This window comes from Paramisgurnus dabryanus, chromosome 22 (assembly GCF_030506205.2).
Source record: "Paramisgurnus dabryanus chromosome 22, PD_genome_1.1, whole genome shotgun sequence".
Lineage (NCBI taxonomy): Eukaryota > Metazoa > Chordata > Actinopteri > Cypriniformes > Cobitidae > Paramisgurnus > Paramisgurnus dabryanus.
This window is the reverse complement of record NC_133358.1, coordinates 32,139,850-32,160,885: the sequence shown is the minus strand read 5'-3', so window position 1 is coordinate 32,160,885 and position 21,036 is coordinate 32,139,850. Positions and strand designations below refer to the sequence as shown.

Below are 21,036 nucleotides of genomic sequence, written 5' to 3'. Positions count from 1 at the left end.
TAATCGTGTTTTATTTTTGCCCATAATCAACCATCCAAAGAAAACTGAACCATTGTAATATTTACCATTAAACAAAAACTATTCATATCACCAATCATTAAAACTGAGACACATTTCAAGCATCATCTGTTGGCAGGTGCATGGAGAGATGATAACCGCAGATCCGTCAATAAATATACGTTACACGTTTAGGGAGTTTTACCCTTCGATTGGCTGAGAGGAGGAGATCAAGATGTTGAAAGTCCTGCGTTCATCTGGAGATGTGAATGAGCATGCGTGGAACGGTGGCGTGATGTGACACGATATATGTGGATCACCTACTTCTGCTTCTTATCCATCATAACATTTCTCATCAAAGACTGACAGCATAACAAGTTCAAGCACGTATATCTGATCACGCCCTAATAAAACCTTATTTTATTTAAATATAAACGGACATTGAAACAGCCAAATCTCTTATTTAACCCGTTTATCGGTTTCTAAGTGAAATAATAGTAGATTATGATTACAAACGGTCCTTTATAAAAAATTCGTAGACATTACACCAATGGAAGTACTCATCTATCAGTAAGAAATCTCCATCACCTACCCTCAAGTGTTACCATAACCGGGTCAGTTCCATTGGGAGCACGTGTAGTAACCGGCACGGGTAAAACAACTCCCTGATCCTTGTCAATGAATGGTCCTTCTAAAAGGTCCTCCATAGGAGATAAGGGAAGCCTGCTTTGGTTCTTAAGTGTGGAGAAAGGAGAGAAGTGTATTTCTCTGTCATTGTGAAGGTCGCTTCGCGTGGCACCGGCTGACAGGGTGGGAGGAGGCGTCGGTGGCTGATCGTCTGCTACGGTGAGAGAACGTTTCATGGTTGCTGCATGCTGGCGACGGTGTCCTCCCAGAGGTGATGGCAAGTCGTCGAGCGTGCCTCCGCCGGGGTATTTGTCCGGGAGCTCGAGGCTGGCGGGCACGGAGAGGTGCGAACATTCGGACATAGCTCGTCTCATCGCCTTCCTCTGCTGCTCGGCTCTTCCCATAAAACAGGGCTCGATATCTTCCTCCTCCTCTTCCTCGCTTTCATGCAACGAGCCCTCGGTCTTCGGCCGTGCACCTTTAACCTCATCTTCGTCCTCGTGGTAGCCGTCGTTCACTATGCCTATGACACAGTAGTTGGGGGGCGTGAGAGGTGACGGAGTGCTGGGACTTTGCGATCCGGCAAACGAAGCTGGTTTGAGGGGTCCCGGCACGTCTTCGTGATCCGCAGGTGAGTCCAGAGCAGGTGTTAGAAGCATCATCCCATTGTTGTCTGGGGTACATCTTAGCGTAGCCGTGAATTTACCCGGAGATGCAGCTGATGGCGATGAGGACGATGGGCTTTCCAGACTGTCTCCTGCGCTACCGAACGACATGCTCGCAGGAACGGTTCCTCGTCCGGGCACGCTGAGCTCAGCAGGTGACTCATAAAAGCATAGCTTGTCTTCGTCCGTCAGTCCCTGAAGACCACCTGGTGTTGCCCCCAAATCTTCCCGCTGCCAGTCCCACCCCTGAGGAGCGGCAGATGTGGACATGGATGGGACCTTACATAGCTCACTGTACTCTGAGAACGGAGACGCCGGCTGCTGATTGGAGAGAGAGGACATGCTTCTGATCCTCTTTCTCTGTCAATGCGTTGGATGACTAAGAGAGATTTTTCTGTGAATGAAAAGCTCCAGATGTGTAACCTTCTGCTTTTCTTCTTCACACAACAATAGGCTAAGATGCACTGAGATCTAGAGGCGCCTCTCTCTCTCGCTCTCTCTCTCTTACACACACACACATGCTCGCTCTACCAATGAGCTTATTGCTGTGGTGTGAATCACATGTTCCCTATTGTGGCTGTTCATTTGCTGGCCCCTCCTCTTGTAAAGATCTCCTCCCCATCTGCCGCTCTCGTTTTCTCCACGTTGTCCTTTCTGCATCCATCTTTTCTGCTCCCCTCTCCTCTCACAGATGCTGATATGCTACTATCATGCCTAAGGCTACATGCCACCAGAATAATGTGAAATGGCTTAATGAACATAAAAAATAAATTATGAAAAGCTTAATGGGCTGGGAAAAAGGAACAAACAAAAATGGAAAAATGACCAGAAAAAAATCTTGAATGCAGAAATATATAGACCAGTTCAAATGATGTAAACAACACTGGTCCAGAAGCACTTCCTGTTACAGTTTGTGACAGTTATTTTTTTATTTCACATATATTATTATCTTTAAGATGTTTGTTTAACTTCAGTTAATTCAGGTTTATATGTTCTGTTGGTTTATTTTATCCCAACGTTTATCTAGTGTTAAAAAAAGGAAACAGGAAGTGCTTCTGGACCAGTGCTGTTTACATCTTTTGAAATGGTCTATATCTGAATTAAATTTACAAACAAACTATGATGGACATAATTGACTGAATTCATGTTTAATCTCATAACCAGGTTATCCTCTTAATTAAAAAAACAATGTTTGAAGAAACATTAAAATATGCTCACAGATGAATCTTTATATGAATATATATATTTTTTTTTGTAAAAATTTTGTATTGTATTTTTGTATTAAAGTCATCTCATAATGTCCCTAATGAAGTTATTTGACACAATGACTGACTGAAAGACTAATAGATCAATAATTTTAAAAGTTTAAAATATTTTCTGAAATCCAGATATAGGAACCAGTAAGTCAGATTGCTTTTAAAGTGCAATTTAAAGGATTAGTCCATTTTCTTAAAAAAAAAATCCAGATAATTTACTCACCACCATGTCATTCAATATGTTGATGTCTTTCTTTGTTTAGTCGAGAGGAAATCATGTTTTTTTAGGAAAACATTCCAGGATTTTTCTAATTTAAATGGACTCTAAATGATCCCAAACGAGGCATAAGGGTCTTGTCTAGCGAAATGATTGTCATTTTTGACAATATGCACTTTTAAACCACAATTTCTCGTCTATCTCTGGTCCTGTGACGCGCCAGTGCGACCTCACGTAAATGCGTAGTGACGTAGAAAGGTCACGTGTTACATATATGAAACGCACATTTGTGGACCATTGTAAACAATAAACTGACACAAAGACATTAATTAGTATCATTCGACCTACAACAACGTCAGAACGGTCCACTTTCTCCACACTTGTAAACACTGGGGAGTAGTTTCGCATACGGTATCCGTGACCTCTTGACGTGATGACTGATGACGTATTGCATGAGGTCGCACTGGCGCATCACAGGACTGGAGATGGATGAGAAGTTGTGGTTTAAAAATGCATATTTTTAATTTTTCTTGTCAAAAATGACAATCGTTTCACTAGAAAAGACCTTTATGCCTCGTTTGGGATCGTTAAGAGTCCTTTGAAACTGCAATTTTAAAGTGCATTAAATCTGTTACGTGTTGGGGTCCATTAAAGTCCATTAAAATGAGAAAAATCCTGGAATGTTTTCCTCAAAAAACATATTTTCTTCTCGACTGAACAAAGAAAGACATCAACATTTTGGATGACATGGTGGTGAGTAAATTATCTGGATTTTTTTTAAGAAAATGGACTAATCCTTTAAGATGTTTGTGTATGTTTAATCATTATAAACATGGTCGCATGATTTAACACATGGTGAGGTATTAGCAAACACCAATCGACAGAATTTTACCACCCATTTATAACTCTGAATCTGTCCTTGAATACTACGATGTGTAATGGCTGTGGGTCTGACCGGCCATTGAATCTGTCACATCAATGTTGTGTCCCCAGACGATCGACGTCCAGGCCATCAGAGACAGAAACACTGAGGAGTCATCCTTAACTGACCCCAAATAAACTACCACTGACCTTATAAACTAGAGTTCATAGACTCACATTAAACCAAGAGGATATGCTATTATACAATAAATTACCCTTAAATATTGTGAGGAAAGAAGTCGTTTTTGCTTTCGTAAAAAAACATAAGATGACAGCTTTTGCGCTGTTACTCCAATTTAATTGCACCCAATTGATATTTGCTTTTCAAATCTGATCTTTAAAGCAACACTATGTAGTTTTTTACCTTTAAATAATGTCTCTAAAATTATTTCAGTGATATAACAACTTTTAACTGGACAAAATGTACTGTTGCTGCAACCTGAGCAGCCTCCTAGCTGCTACAAGCACACTCTGAAAGTGGCGGTGGAGGGTAGGAAACACAGCCCCGCCCCTCCTCCTGCCTGCAGAAGAGTGTCTGATACCAGGCACTGTTGCGCTTTTCAACCACATGGGGGAGCTGTAAGTCATTTTTACATGGAAACTACATAGTGTTGCTTTAACACTGACTGATTGCACCGTCATTTTGCGAGGAATGGAATCAAATCTTTCTCTACAGATTGTTTAGGCAATATCAGGTACATCAGTTACTAAACCGTATTACACAAAACTTTTCAACATTTCACTGCAGTGCTAAAAAAAACTTGAGTTTATAATCAAGTAAAAATAAATGAATACAGACTCGGTGACTACACGGTAAACAACATCTCATGCACATCACGCTTGATGACAAAAAATATTTTACAGCAAATCCAATCTGACTGTTCGAACTGAGAGCATTTCTAAAAACCTGACTTAAATTGGATTTCAAACCACATATGACAATGGTTTGTAAAAATGATTTAAAATCCTTTGTATTAAACAACTAAACACATGAGACAAATATGACAAACATAAAACCATATTTTTGTTGCCTGAACAAAAGATAGCAGTGGTGAGCACAGACCTCCTGAGAAATCTGACCTATATAAATGTATGTATGTATGCATGTATATGTACAATCTCTTGGCTGACCTGTATGATTATGTAGCATAATGCTGTGAAAGTCTTTCAAACATACTGGGACAATAAAGGCCAGAGCAGAGAAATAAAAGCACGATCTGAGTTTGCTGAAGCATGTATACTTTAATTACACTACAAGGGTTTTTGTCTTTTGCTTCACGTTGAAAATGAGATTACAAAAAAAGAAAACAAAAAAGAACAAGGTGCTCCTCTTTGTCGTCTCAGATGGTGCTTCATCTGAGCACATTATTCATTGTCACAGTAAAAAAGCGAAGTTAGGAACAAAAAGCGAGATAATTCAACTGCGACCGTCTACCCACATTCTATATTTAGCTTGTCATCTATCCTCTTAAGAGCCAACATTGTTTTCTTAGTAGTCCTGCTTCCTTAGGTCTCCCGAGCAACTGCCTCTCATCACCATGGCAACAGGAACCCTGTCAACCCGAGCGCAGACAGAGATGCGGGTGGGGGTGTCTGAATCGATTCTAAAGCACAATGATGTCCAAAAATATAACATGAGTAAGGCATTATGGGAAATGACACGGCAGAAGAACCCGACCAAAACCAGCAGATATCTTTAATTTCATCCAACCGCCCCCTCCTGATACATTCCAACACTAAAAATAACTCAACTTGACTTACTATAAGACAAACACCAATTTAACAGCTAGTTAATCTGTAGCACACATCTTTTGGTCATGGTGGATCAACAACAGAGAGAATATGAAGATTTAAAGCAGAGCGAGCACCTGCCGTAGCATCTACACATTGATCTAGTAAAAGAAAGCAAAAACACATCCGTGAGTCGAGCTGTCTAAAGTATGTCATTGCTAAAAAGAAAAATCAGACTGCTTAATGTTCTTTAGTTTAAAAATAACCAGCAATGACGTTCAATGGATTATCTGAAAGAGATTCAAGGTTTAAGTTCAACTGCAGGAGTCTTGTCTAATATAAAACACAGCTTACAAAATGTACTTTTAATATTCCCAGAAGAATCAAATAATTCTTACTACTGTGAGTAATTCACATGATAATCTGCTAAAACCTAGTAAGATTCTTCCTAAATAGCATTTTAAGGCATCATACATTTTGCAATAGTCTTACTGTGGGTTTACACCAGATGCGAGTTCAACAATTTGCGCGAGTAGATTACATACAAAGTCAATGCAAAGACACGATCTGACGCGTCCTCGTGTGGGGCGATGCGAATGACGCGATATGGGCGATGCGTTTGCCGTGAAAACATGCGCTATTCGCCTCAAACACGTCTTCACCCAAGTTGAAAATATTCAACTTGAGCGAAAAATTCGCATGACACAAAGTTAAATCCTGCCAGTAATTTAGAGCAAGCAACGCGATGCGATTGCACGCTTCGCGTTTGGTGTAAACCCACAGTTATGCAGGGTTTATACCAGACGCGGTAGACGCGGCAAGCGCGAGGGATTTACATGCCAAGTCAATGCAAAGACGTGATTAGGCATCCTGCGGTGCGGGACACGCGGTAAGTGCGGCGCCAATTGAGCAGAACGTGCGGCGCCGATGGCGCGTTCTGCGCCAGTTGAGAGTTGAAAAATCTGAACTTCGGTGGATTTCCGCGCTGCATTGACCTTGCTGTAGTAGTGACGTGATTCCTGCTCGCGGAGTCCCAAAGCCCCTCTCATGATACGAATTTCCGCGTGAATGTCTCAAATGACAAGAATTTCAAGCGCGAATGAAGCGAGTGAACTCAAATGTTCCAACAACGTGCGAATAGCGCGTTTGTGCCGCCTCTACAGTGGCTGGTGGGAATGCACCATTAAGTCGACATTTAAAAAATTACGCTAAAGTTTTGCAAAAATCTGCAAAGGAAAAGCAGCTACTGTTGACTTTGTTAACATGATGGAATATCAGACATCTCTTCAAGTTATTTTTGCAAAAACAGCATGTAGTTTATTTTTAGTGGTTTACTCATAGCTGAACTATATCAGTCTGTAGTTAACCAAGACGGTAAAATGACGGCTACGGCTTGGCGTTTTCAATTTTTTCAAAGTAAGCGCCAGCTTTTTCAAAAATGCCAGCAGCTGGCGGGTTTTGTCCGCACTGAGCGCCGACACTCTGCGTTTTTTCCGCGCTGAGAGTTGAAAAATATTCAACTTTGGGTGAAACGCTCAGCTCGTAAATGTCACTTCCGACTTGGCTGTCCAATCACAGTGGAGGAGGGGCGGGACAAATATTACAACAACCAACTGGCACATCATTCACGACTGATCTTTAACATTGACTTGACTGACTGTAATGTCATTTTGCAAGAAATTAAATTAAATCTCACTTCAGATAATTTAGTCAATATCTTTAGTCAATATCATGTTCATCGGTTGCTTTACCGTATGACATAAAACTATTCAACATTTCACAGCAGTGCCGGATTTAAAAAGCCTCACAGTTTGTTAAATGGGTTATAAATAAGTGAATGAAAAAAATAATGTAAGTCAGACTGCAGTGATAAGCCAATGCATCAATGAGCAGGTGGATATTATTGAGTTGATGGCAGTCGGTTCTCGTTGCTCACATCACCCATGATTTGTCAGAATCACGAGAAATACAGCGACTGATGCAGAATCCAGACCTCAGGGTGCCTCATTTACATATTTGCATAATTAAGATCCTTCAACACCAGAATCAGCTTTTGCAGACCTATATTTCTATTTCAGTCTGATCTTATCATAACTGTTAATTTTATTCTTAAAAATATCAACTACCATTTAGAGGATTATGGTGTACACCACATTGTAATGATTACAGTATTACAGCATCTTAAGACAAAAAAATGTGATTTGACAAGCCACATGCCGGCCACGGATACTGATTTTTCAGCATATGTCCCTGTTACCATAGAAACATCAGCTTCTTTTCAGTCACCATGGCAACTAGACAGACTTTAGACACGCCCTCCCTGGAGGCAGTCCATGTTTACAGCATTATTGACCTTTAGTGCTTCATCATTTTGCTGGTCTCAAATGATGGGATTATCATAATGTTTGACTGACCAGCTGCATCTCAATTAGGTGATGAACTCAATTCTGTGTGATAAAACACTCACCGATCACACAAAATCATCCTTAAATACTCGATTAATAAATAAATAATCCATATATTTTCAGACTCCAGCAGTCAAACCTAAAGATTAGTGAACTATTGAAGCACCATATGAGACACAAACATAAATAACCTTCATCAGCGGTGTAAACACAAAAAGAGTTCAATATCAGCTAGACACAACACAATGAAACACATATGACCCTGAACCACAAAACCAGACTTGTGAAGGGCGGAAAGTTTTGGGTAAATATTTTGGGAAATATTCCAAAAAGGAAACTTAAAGGGAATTCATGTGAATAATTTGGAAATGTGTATAAACTTTATCATATACAAACATAAATAAACATTTTGTTTGGTCATAAGCAGACATGCAAGCAATGTATTACAGATTTTGAAAAATCCGTGGATCAAGCCGTGGATTTATTTGATCAAATAAATGCAGACTTGATGAGCATAAGAGACTTCTTTAAAAAACATTAAAAATAGTAATGTGTTTTTTAGGCGTAACAGTAATTCTGTATAATAACAGAAAACTGGCTAGCAGAAAGTAGAAGAAAGAGCATCATAGCTTGAGCTAGCTACATGATACATACATTTTTAATGAAATAGTGCTAGCCTACATTTTTGATATCTCATTTACTTGCTTTAAGAAATTATCTGTGCATGTTATGGAAGAAAAAGACTGAGGAATGTGCAGGGTAGAAAATCAACTGAAATTGCATTAAATGTTTTTTGTTTTTCACAAATTCCCAGTTTATTCCCATTAATTCCCATACATTCCCATGGAAAGATGAATAAATAAGCTTTCCATTGATATATGGTTTGGACAACAATATTTGGTCGAGATCTGGACTATTATTATTAAAATCTAAATATTGAGAAAATCATCTTTAAGTTTTAGCAACATAAATGATAAATACATTTTTATATTTCTGGTAGGAAAGGTAAAAAAATATCTTCTAGGAATATGATCTTTACTTTATATACTTATGTTTTTTGGCATAAAAAAATCAATAATTTTGACCCATACAATGTATTGTTGACTGGTTTTGTGGTCCAGGGTCACATACACTAAACAAAGAAGGTCAGATATGAGATATTTATATGTTTATCTGATATTTTTGTCTCTTATGTTTGCATTCATTGACAAAATAATGGATTGGGTTTACACTACAGCTCTGCCCTGCAACAATTAATTTCTTACCCAATATTTTTGTCTTGTTTTCAATACAAATATCTACAAATCTTAAATCAAGATGTATTGTCTTGATTAGCAAAATGACATAAGAATATAAGTCTAGTTTTTAGATAAAAATGTACAATTTAAGTGAATGTGTGCTTACAACAATGGGGTAAGAAAAATGTGTGATTTTTTTTAAATTAAGTATTTAAGAAAAAGTTCAAACTTATGTTAAATTGTATGGGTTTTTTTTGTTGTCTAAAACTAGACTTATTTTGCTCATCAAGAAAATGCATTTAGATATTTGCACTAAAAACAAGACAAATATACCAAGTAAGAAAGTCATTTTTTGCAGTGTGTCTGAAATTGATGCTCTTACACATATAACACAACAACAACTAACATTTAATCCTCAGAAGAATCGAAACAAAATGTTATTGTTTATAAGCGTGAGACTGAAGGAGATTCAGAACCAAATGAAGACAGCAATTTAATGCACCTCAATCATTTTAACGGGTGTAAAAATCTAGCAATGTAAAATTATAGCATGTCCTCCTGAAGCACATTATTTAAACTGAACTGAAAACAAAAACTGACGGAGCTCATAGATGCACACAAGACAAGAGATTGATTTTAAAGTCATCAAGATATCTGCTTATGTGTGTTTACAAAATATGTGTTGACATTCATAGAAAAGGCAAAGAGACTTATACAGCAAACAGGAAGAACTGAATAAAAGAGAAGTACGTCAGTCGAGATCTGTGTTTGTCATAATCACTCAGAAAATAAAAGACTACTTGAAGTCACAATCAATGCTTCTGGTCATAGTGTCTTTCACACCTACAACAGCAAAACCAATCAACATTCACAAACATGCGAAGCTTATGTTGCTAAGAAACGCTCCTTTCCATCAAAGGTTTAATTTTACAAATTGTTCTTATATAAAAAAATCTGTTTTCCACTGGCACAAATGATTCTTGTTGGAAAACAATGTCATACTTTCTGTTTACATTACAAAGATTTGAAAGCAACTTCTAGTACAAGTATTTCATGTTTCCTAGGATTCAAACCCATAATCTTTGCGCTGCTAACACAAAACTCAACCAGTTCAGCTACAGAAACACCTGTGTTGCTATGCAATTGCTGAATTCAATTAAGCGCAACCAAACATCCAAACCGTTCAGATTCAACCCATCTTACTTTAAAGGGGACAGAGAATGAAAAAACATTTTTACCTTGTCTTTGTTGAATAATGGAAGTCTTCCCACATTCACGAACATACAAAAAGTGCTAGACATGCGAACCATCTCAGTCTCATAGAAATTCCTCTTTTAGAAATGTCAGCCAGAAAACGGCCCAATCTGAAAAACTGATGCTTATGACATCACAGGCATCTCACTGCCCCTCCACTTTAAAATAATTGGCTACATTTTTTGAGTGGCAGCAAAGTCAGCCAATCAGTAATGAGATTGCAAGTTAAGCCAGTAGGGGGAGCCAAATAGGTGCAAAACCACTTGTTTAAAATCCCCCACCCTAATAGAGCTATCTGAGAGAGGTTTTTAGGAAGCTTCTAAGGCATTACAGACCCAAACAAAACATTTTTGTCTACATGTCACATCACAGAACAAGGATAAATACCCTGTTCAATCATTCTATGTCACCTTTAATAGTTTAGTGAGATATAACTGTGTTACCATGGCAACTGAGATGTGACTAATCCTGAGTCAGTAAGTGTGTTACATCGTGTACCTTTCTGGGTAAAAAAGTCTAAAGCAGGGGTGTCAAACTCATTTTAGGCTGAGGGACGAATGGTAAATAAAGTCACTGTTTGAGAGACAGATTTTTTTTAAACCTTAGTTTGCTGATAATTGTTTTCATATTAACTAAACCAACTACAAATGAATTAGGTTGAAAAGCCTTAATTTAACATCCTTTTGTATATCTTATTAGTGCCAAAATCATAATCCATTTACTTTTCTTTGGCTTATATTTGTAATGAGAACGATCATTTAGAAAATGAAAATGCTAGATGAGGCAGTGACCAAAACCAAAGAGTGCACTAAGGTGGGAGGTACTAATAATATGGTTTTAATAAAGTATAATAAATGTGTTTTAGATTACTAGCATGTGATTATATAAAGTGTGACAATCTGCTAAATATTTTATATTTTTAGCCAGCAGCTGGTGGGTTTTCTTCACGCAGAGAGCTGAAAAATGTTTAACTTTGGGTGAAAAGCTTAGCTCGTCAATGTCACTTCTCACTTAGCCATCCAATCACAGTAGAGGAGGGGTGGGACAAATATCACAACAACCAATTGCCGCATCGCTCAATGACTGATAAACAAAGCAGAAGTTTCATAGCAACCAAAGCGCTCAGCTGAAAAAAAGCTGGCAAGCGCCTACAGTCGCCGTCTGCCTGGTGTTTTCAGCCGTTTTTAAACACTTTGGTGTGCACGCCCCTTAAACGTCTGTGCGTAAGTCCAGACCAAGCACGACATTAATAGAAACCGTTTCTAAACTAGAACCCACTGCTGTTCATTGCGTGTCACAATTGTTAAGGCAGAAACTGATTCATGGGCATTTCACAGACAATACGCGTTAAGCGACAGAATCGCAGGGTGGCTGCAACTTTTCTCAGCACCTGCATAGCAAAAAGCAACAAAAAAAGGCAAGATTTTTGGAATTTGGGCACCTCTTGCAGACTGTATACGCTCCACGTTTTGCGGCTCTCAGCATATCTCTCCTATTGAAAATGAACTAGATTCTCGCCTGATATGGTTTTTAAAATATGTATTTAATATTTTATAAAACAGTATAAATCATCACGCGGGCATTGGACACCTTTGTGGGACGTATTCGGCCCGTGGGCTTTATGTTTGACACCCCTGGTCTAGAGTTTCTAAACTCAAAATCACTGCTTTCATAAAGCTGAGAAATGCTAAAAATGTGCCATGGTAAAAGAAAAGAATTACAGCAAGCAACACGGATAAATAAACTCACAGATATTTGAGTCTAAGTCTTCAGTGTTTCTTAACGTATAAGCTTAAACTACACAACACACACAAACAGACACACACTACACTGCCATTAATTTGCATGTTGAGAAGCCTAACATCAAACTGTCTCCTGGAGTGTATAAGTAGCTCCCTCGATGACAAAGTTCCTCCCTACTGAAGAAAGAACTGAAAATTACAAAGAAACTGAAGAGACAGCTGTGTAACGCTACCAGACGCACACAACTGCACTATAAACACACACACAGACAAACTCCACTGCCATTTCTGTAGTCCTGCTATTCTAACTTCATTTAAAAACAAGTAAATAAGCAAAAAAAAAAAGATTTACCTGACTAATTATTAAATGCCCATGATTGGAGCTGCAGGGTTAATTCTGAGTTCATGTTGACTTTTATAGATCAGTCTTTCTAAATAAAAGCATGAAATCATTCTTTCCATGAGGTGTGATAAACACAGCAGTATAGGTCACTTCTTACGTGTAGTGAGGGTCAGCGTACAGTGCATGTGACGCAGATCGTCACACACCGGTCACACGTGCACATATAATTTTCTTGCAGTAATCAGTTTATCCTCAGGGTGGCAACCATGTCCTGGGGGCATTGAATTACAACGTACTAAAAACCGCATAAACAAAACAGACTGAAGCACGTGCAAGCTACATCGACAGTGGAGGCCATATATGAAAGGTCTGGACGTTTTCTCATTTATACAACTGTACCATGAGTTTTAACATCTCCTTACAGATCCCTGTAGGCCAGGAGAGGTATTGCATGCGTCTAACGCCTATATATGCATTCGTAGAGATAGCCCTTTACTTAACATCCTCTTATAGACTCACGTAGGCCAAGAGAGGTATTGCATGCGTCTAACGCCTATATATGCATTCGTAGCATCACCACTTTACTAAACATCCTCTTATAGACTCCTGTAGGCCAGGAGAGGTATTTCATGCATCCAACGCCTATATACTTTTTCGTAGCATCACCACTTTACTAAACATCCTGTTATAGACTCCTGTAGGCCAGGAGAGGTATTGCATGCGTCCAACGCCTATATACATTTTCGTAGCATCACCACTTTACTAAACATCCTCTTATAGACTCCTGTAGGCCAGGAGAGGTATTGCATGCGTCCAACGCCTATATACGTTTTCGTAGCATCACCACTTTACTAAACATCCTCTTATAGACTCACGTAGGCCAAGAGAGGTATTGCATGCGTCCAACGCCTATATACGTTTTCGTAGCATCACCACTTTACTAAACATCCTCTTATAGACTCCTGTAGGCCAGGAGAGGTATTGCATGCATCCAACACCTATATACGCATTCGTAGCGTCACCCCTTCATTTAACATCTTATAAACCCGTCTAGGCCAGGAAAGGTATTGCATGCAACCAACGCCTATATAAACATTCGAGTCAAATTAAGTATGCTTTGTGATGGATGGCACATATCTAGTGTACAAGTAAAAATGTAGGCTTTCCTATGAAATAAAATATACAGAAATTGACAAAAAAAGAAAATGATACTGAACGAAATGTTGACTTACCTGAGTTGATGATGAAGAAAAGATGATGATGTCAGCAGGACAAGGGGGAGAAAAGAAAAAGAGTATTATTAAAACTGTATTTTACTTTGTACACATGCAAAAAAATGGGACAAAGTGGTGCATTTTCACACTGCAATGTGCTAGAAGAGAAAATATGGAGAGGTAGTGAAAAGAAACAATTTTCATTGTTAGGTGCCACCAGTGGTAGTACAGCACACAATCACAACAATAGCGTGTTGGGAACGTGAGGGAACAACAACAACGCCTTCTTGATCAACTGCAAACCAAAAGCGTTGTGATTAGTAAACCCTGGATCACATGGTTAATGGGGGGAGCACAGTTGTTCATTCACTGTGGATGAAACACCCAAGCCAAGCCAAACCAAGCCAACCCGGGGTGAGCGATCCCTAACACTCAAGTCCAGCTGATAGGGTGACGTGTTAGTTATTGCGGTGCAGAAATGATTCACTCAAGGCCAGCTTAATAAATCACAGGCCTAGAATCCACACAGCCATGCATTACGTGGATCCACTCCCCAAACTTCCACAACAAACCTTCATGGGTAACAGGCATTCCCGCAATGGGTTCCCGAGGCTCGGCAAAACTGGGGAAAAATGGTGGTGCAGATGGATTCAGACCAGAATTCTGAGGAGAGGGCAACTTAGCGTCGGGAGTGGTGGGACTCTTTGATGAGGATGAACGGGACTTCTTCCCATGTTTGGCTTTGGAGTCTTTCGGGGTTTTGTTCTTTGGTGAAAGTAGCGGTGCTGGAGTCTCAAAGGGCACACCTTCAATCCCAGCAAGATCAAAGGGCTGATTGTGATTATTTAGAGACCAAGCGGGTCCAGACGGTGAGAATGGTGGTGCAGAGATCAGTGCCTCCATAGGTGGTACAAAACAAGTGCTTCCGGGGGTGGACATCAGTGGTTCCTTTCCTGGGGACTCAACTGTTACTTGGGTGTCAGTGACTGAAGAAGTGTAGGGTTCTTGTTCTAACATGGCCTCTTCAAAGGTTCCACCAACAGACATGAAAGATTGACTTTCATCGATGCGGCAAGCAGGGGAACCAGCTTTGCCTAGTGGTGACGGCAATTCAAAAGCATCAGGTGGATTATCCAAGAAGGTGTTGTCTGTTTCTATGATGATGTCATGGAAGCCAGATGACATGGACAAGGGAAGCTGCGGAGAGAGACTTGAAGTCTGATCTGGAGACTTTGGGGATGACACTTTAGGTTGAAGTGGCAGTGTGGACGGTGGGGTAGTGGCAGTGAGGGATAGAAGATCTTGTGTAAGAGACATAGGAATGAGGCTCTCATCAGTGTAATCTTCAGAGAGCGATATTAAACCACTGTCATCTGCAAGTGGAGAGGTAAAATCACTTCCAAACTCTTTTGACATGGAAGCAGGGACAAATGGTTCTGCGTGGATCGCCCATTCCTCTGGAATCTTCTTTCGACTTTTGGGCTTCTTGACTCTACCACCAACTCGACCGGCGTCCTCCCAGCCTGCATCTCTGTCCCGTTCCTTGCGTGGGGACGAATGATGCGGGCTGTCAGTTAAAGCACTTTCACTTTGAATTTCTGTGTGAAAGTCAAACACCTCATCCCTGGGTCTTCTTTTCTTCTTTCTCTTGTCTTTTTTACGGTCAGATCCTTCACCTTCTCTCTCATCACCATCTCCAGCTCCACTTTCTTTGGGGGACCAATGAGAATCGAGCTTATCATGTGAACTTTCAGCCAGGTGACTGGCATGGTGACTGATAACCGTGGAAACGCTGGGTGTGAAGGGCAGATCAGATGGGATGCCGGCCTCATTAGACCAGCGCTCACCAAAGATACCTCGTATGCAAAGAAGAAAGAAAATTAGAGCAACACTCATGTCTCTTAAAGGGACATTCCACATACTCATTTTCCCGTTCCCCTAGAGTTAAACATTTGATTTTTACCATTTTTTGGAATCCATTCAGCTGATCTCTGGGTCTGGCGCTACCACTTTTAGCAAAGCTTAGCATAATCTATTGAATCTGATTAGACCATTAGCATTGCACATGTAACTACAGAAGAGTCAAGTTTTAAATAAAAAAAATATCGAAACTCTTTGGTTATTTTTTAGCGCAATGCTAATGGTCTTATCAGATTCAATGGATTGTGCTAAGCTATGCTAAAAGTGGGAGCGCCAGACCCGGAGATCAGCTGAATGGATTGCAAAACGGTAAAAATCTAATGTTTAACTCTAGGGGAGCGGGAAAATGAGTTTATTTTTAAAAAAAAGTGGAATGTTCCTTTAAATACATACACATTCTCATTCACCCACTTAAAAAATGAATTTAAACATTGGCAGCATGAGATGGACTGTCTCCCACTAAAGTCCTGTAAAGATTAAGTTTGACAGTACAATGACAGATCTAATAAGCAAAATTACTGAAACTGCTTGATCATATTTCTGTAAATGCAGTTCAGGAATATCAACACAAATCACTAGAGTACGAATTAATCAATGCAAAATAAACCCTAACGTGAACACAGCAACGCACAGCTGCTTTCTTTAGCTCAACTTGTCTGGCACTGCGTTAGCAAAAGAAAGGTCAAGGGATCAATCACAAGGTGCACACATATTGATAAAAGACATGGATATAGACTGAATGCACTGTAAGTCACGTGATAAAAGAGTCTGCCAAATGTAATAAAGATAAACAAATCAGAAGGTTTACTTTTCATAAAAACCCAGTTAAAACTGCAATCAACTGGAATCTCTAGTCTCCTTATCTAAAGCAATGAGCAGAAGCAATAGATTGTGGGATATGACTCAAATGTCTTGATAGGAAATAGGGTTGTGTAGCGTCATTCTGACAGACGGTCTATCTGATGAATAACACTAAGATAATTCAAACAGATGAATCTATGCTGCTCAATCTGATTTGGGAGAACCTGTGAGTATGCAGTGCATTGTGGGAGATCTGTGGTCATGAAGAAATGGTGTAAATGACTTTGTAATCACTTGCTTTCACATATTTAAAGGATTACTCCACTTTTACAAAAAAATTATTTACTCACCTTCATGTCATCCAAGATAGTTTTTTTATTGATCAGTCGAAAAGAAATTAAGTTTTTTGAAGAAAACATTTCAGGATTTTTCTCCATATAGTGGATCTCAACAGTTTACAGTTTCAATGCAGCTTCGAAGGACTCTAACAATCCCAACCGAGGAATAAGGGTCTTATCTAGCAAAATGATCGTTATTTTTGTCAAGAAAAATAAAAAATATGTACTTTTAAACCACAACTTCTCATCTTGTACTAGCAGTTTATCCCCACAGCGCAAATCTATGTAATACGTAATCCCGTCGAAAGGTTACATATGTAAAACGCACACTTGCAGAAAATTTTAAACAATAAACTGACACACAGACATTAATTAGTATCATAACACATACATTGTCGTCTAAACGCTCCTCTTTCTCCACACTTTTAAACACTGGAATGGTAGTTTTGCATACGTCATGCGTGACCTTACGAAGTTATATGGAAGGTCACGCTGTTCCATCACACGTCTAGTGCAAGATGAGAAGTTGGGGTTACAAAGTATTAATTTTGGCGATGAAAATCATTTTGCTAGATAAGACCCTTAGGCCTCGGTTGGGATCGTTTAGAGCGCTTTAAAGCTACATTAAAACTACACTGCTAAAAATTACTTTCTTACTTAGTATTTTTGTCTTGTTTTCAGTACAAATATAAAAAAATTCTTAAATTAAGAAAATTTTGCTTATCAAGAAAATCCACCTTAAAAAAAGTGTAGTTTTAAGACAAGAAATACCAAATTTAAGTGAATTTGTGCTTAAAACAAGCAAAAGAAAAAAAAATGCCAATGACAGAACATTTTTCATAAATTAAGTGTTTAAGAAAAAAAGTTGCACATTTTTCTTAGGTTCTTAGAAAAATGTGTTTTGTGTTTTTTAAGAATTTTTAGCAAGTCATTTTTTGCAGCGGGTAAACTGTTGAGGTCCACAGTGTCCACTATAAGGAAAAAATCATGGAATGATATCTTCAAAAAAAATTATTTCTTCTCGACTGAACAATGAAATACATAAACATCTTGGATGTAGTAAATTATCAGATTTTTTGTGAAATGTGAAAGTGGAGTAACATTTAAGTGTGTGAAAGCAAGTGTACATTAATAGCAAAACCTATGCATTTACATATTTTCTTCAGGATTACAGATCTCCCACAATGCACTGGATACTCACAGGTTCTCCTACATCAGATTGAACAGCATAGATTCATCTGTTTGATTTATCTTATTGTTATTAATCAGATAAACCGTCTGGATTTTTTTAATGAAGGTGGAGTGATCCTTTAAATAGATATAATTTAGTCTAATCTAGTGTCTACATTATACATGTGGAAACTGAATAAATAATATTGAACAAATCATGTCTGCTCAACAGATTAAACCTTGCATCTGGTAGATGTCTTTCACTTTGTATGCAAGCAGGCACAAGACAGTCCCATAATATAGGATGACTGTACATTAGATGAGTATTGACAACTGTCAGTAAAGCTGTGATTGTCATTGATTACAGTGCCTCCTACTGGAGGATCATTGCACAGTATAAAAACAAACACAGAGCCCACAGAGCTCCTGCAGCTATCCCATAATTCCCAGTACATTTGCATCACTGTAATGACAGGAACACTATAACCATAGTTTACATCCAAGAGAAATGAATATAATTATGATGTATGTGTGTCCTCTACCTGCAGATGTGTCTAGTGGGCTCTTGGGTGTGATGGCTATCAGGGGTTCATCGGGTATTTTGGGGGCTTCAGTGGCCTGGATTGCTGGTGACTCTTGTGGTTCAGATGGTCTTTCTGTCTGTAGAGGAGCAGGACTCTCACCTGTGTTCAGTGCTGACATCACGCTGGGCTCAGAGAAATCTGTCGGACAGGGAATAATTGATAACAGGCCGTTTTAAAATAATGCAAACCCAGGGTGGTAAAGCAGCACGACGCGAAGCAGAGGTGTGCATTATTTTTTAAATACTTCAAAGGACAGGAGTCAATTATTCCACTTATAGCACGGTTATTTTAAGGTATTTGACAGGGCCGGTGTGCGTATATCGAAAAATAATACATACCCATGAAAGCGTCCAACAGACCCATTGTATAAATGAAAATAGTGTTCGTCTGTATGAACCTTCTTAATTCAATTCAATTCAATTCAATTTTATTTATATAGCGCTTATCACAAAAGTCAATTGTTTCAAAGCAGCTTTACATAAATAGAAGCAGTGAAAAGCACAGAAAACGACAGATAGCACAACAAAATACATGATAGCATGAGCAGTTAAATTTGCTGCGGCTATGACTCAATATTATAATTGCACGTATTACTAAAGCAACGTATAGAAGAGGTATATTAAGATATAAATAAAATCTTAAATGATTTTAATGAAGATATTAAGACATACACATGTTTATTATTAATAAATATATGGTAGATAAGATTGCAGATATATGAGATTTGACAGAAGCCATGTAAGGTCTGTAACAGGTGGTGAAACGCAGCATCAGAGTTGAAGCGTCTGAGATGACTCATCACCCGCAGCTGAATCAGACATGAAACAAGAACGGTAGAAAAACATCCTCGGAGAGCGACTTCTAACAACCATCCAAGAACCATTTGGTGACCAACTATGCCTTTTCAGCATTATAGAGCAATAACTAGTGATAACTAAGCAGCTTGGGAACAATACATCAAAATTTTGTGTCCATTAAGGGTGTGATGGATCACAAAACTCGCGGTTCCGATCACATTATGGTTTTTGAGGCACAGATCAGATAATTTTTCAAATCAGCAAAAAAGGGGTGGAAAAAATCTAATAAGAACAAATTAAGAAATTACAAGAATTTATAAAAAAGAATAAAGTTGCACATTAAGTAAGGTCTAAAATAAGCATTAGTTACAGAAATCGAATCAAATGAATAATAACACTTCTTTATCTTTATTGTATAAATTAAATATAATATTCTTCCCTTCATTTCCAAGACTCTTGAACGCATTGTGTTCAACCAGCTCTCCACTTTCTTCACACAAAATAACCTCCTGGATAGCAATCAGTCTGGATTCAAAAGTGGTCACTCCACTGAGACTGCGCTGCTATCAGTCATTGAGGCCCTAAGGCAGGCAAGGGCAGCCTCCAAATCATCTGTGCTGATCTTACTGGATCTATCTGCAGCTTTTGACACCGTCAATCACCGCATCCTCCTGTCGACTCTCATGTCTATGGGTGTCACTGACACAGCGCTTTTATGGTTCAAGTCGTACCTCTCAGATAGGTCATTTCGGGTATCCTGGAGAGGTGACGTCTCCGAACCCCAACGTCTAGATACTGGGGTCCCTCAAGGCTCTGTGCTTGGACCGCTGCTCTTTTCGATATACATGACATCCCTGGGCTCTGTCATTCGGAAACATGGCTTTTCCTACCACTGCTATGCAGACGACACTCAACTCCACTTGTCGTTCCACCCTGATGATCCTACGGTTTCTGCCCGCATCTCGGCATGCCTGAGGGACATCTCACTCTGGATGAAGGATCACCATCTCCAGCTTAACCTTGCGAAGACAGAACTGCTTGTCATATCATCCGAACCAAAGATTCAGCACAACTTTTCCATTCAGCTAGGTTCCTCGACCATCACGCCTTCCAAGACGGCCAAAAACCTGGGAGTGGTCATTGATGATCGGCTTAGCTTCACGGAGCATGTTGCCAGCACCGCTCGCTCTTGTAGATTCATCCTCTACAATATTAGGAAAATTAGACCTTTCCTAGATGAGCATGCTACGCAGGTCCTGGTCCAAGCTCTTGTCCTGTCCAGGCTGGACTACTGCAACGCGCTACTGGCAGGACTTCCAGCCTGCACGACCAAACCCTTACAGATGATTCAGAACGCAGCGGCAAGAGTGGTCTTCAATGAGCCAAAGAGGGCGCACGTCACTCCTCTCTTTGTCAAGTTACACTGGCTTCCTATAGCAGCCCGCATCAAATTTAAGGCTCTGCTCCTGGCCTTTAAAACCACCACTGGGTCAGCACCCCCTTACCTTCGCTTGCTTATAGAGCCTTATGTACCCTCTCGATCACTGCGCTCTGCCACCGAGCGCCGACTTGTGGTACCATCTCAAAAAGGGAAAAAAACACTAACGCGTACCTTCTCAGGAACTGTCCCACAACTGTGGAATGATCTGCCGGTCGTGACACGATCAGCTGACACTGTAGCTGTCTTTAAGACTCGGCTAAAAACCCATCTCTTCCACCATTACCTAACTTCCTAATTATGTTGGCTTGACAAAGCCAACATACTGTTCTTCGATCTAAGCTTATTATTATTATTATTCTTCTGTTCACACTTTTT

The 21,036-nt window shown here is 39.4% G+C and overlaps 1 protein-coding gene across 8 annotated transcripts in view; it reads right to left on the bottom strand.

The window, feature by feature from the left end:
- Positions 1-21,036, bottom strand: part of LOC135740505 (uncharacterized) — a 71,186-nt gene that overhangs the window by 13,158 nt on the left and 36,992 nt on the right. For all 8 annotated transcript variants that reach the window (XM_073813096.1, XM_065258892.1, XM_073813099.1 and 5 more), the window contains 2 exons: positions 18,382-18,561; positions 14,183-15,466 (listed from right to left, as the gene is read on the bottom strand). In XM_073813096.1, coding sequence (XP_073669197.1) covers positions 14,183-15,466; positions 18,382-18,561 — 1,464 coding nt within the window. The remainder of the gene's footprint in view (positions 1-14,182; positions 15,467-18,381; positions 18,562-21,036) is intronic.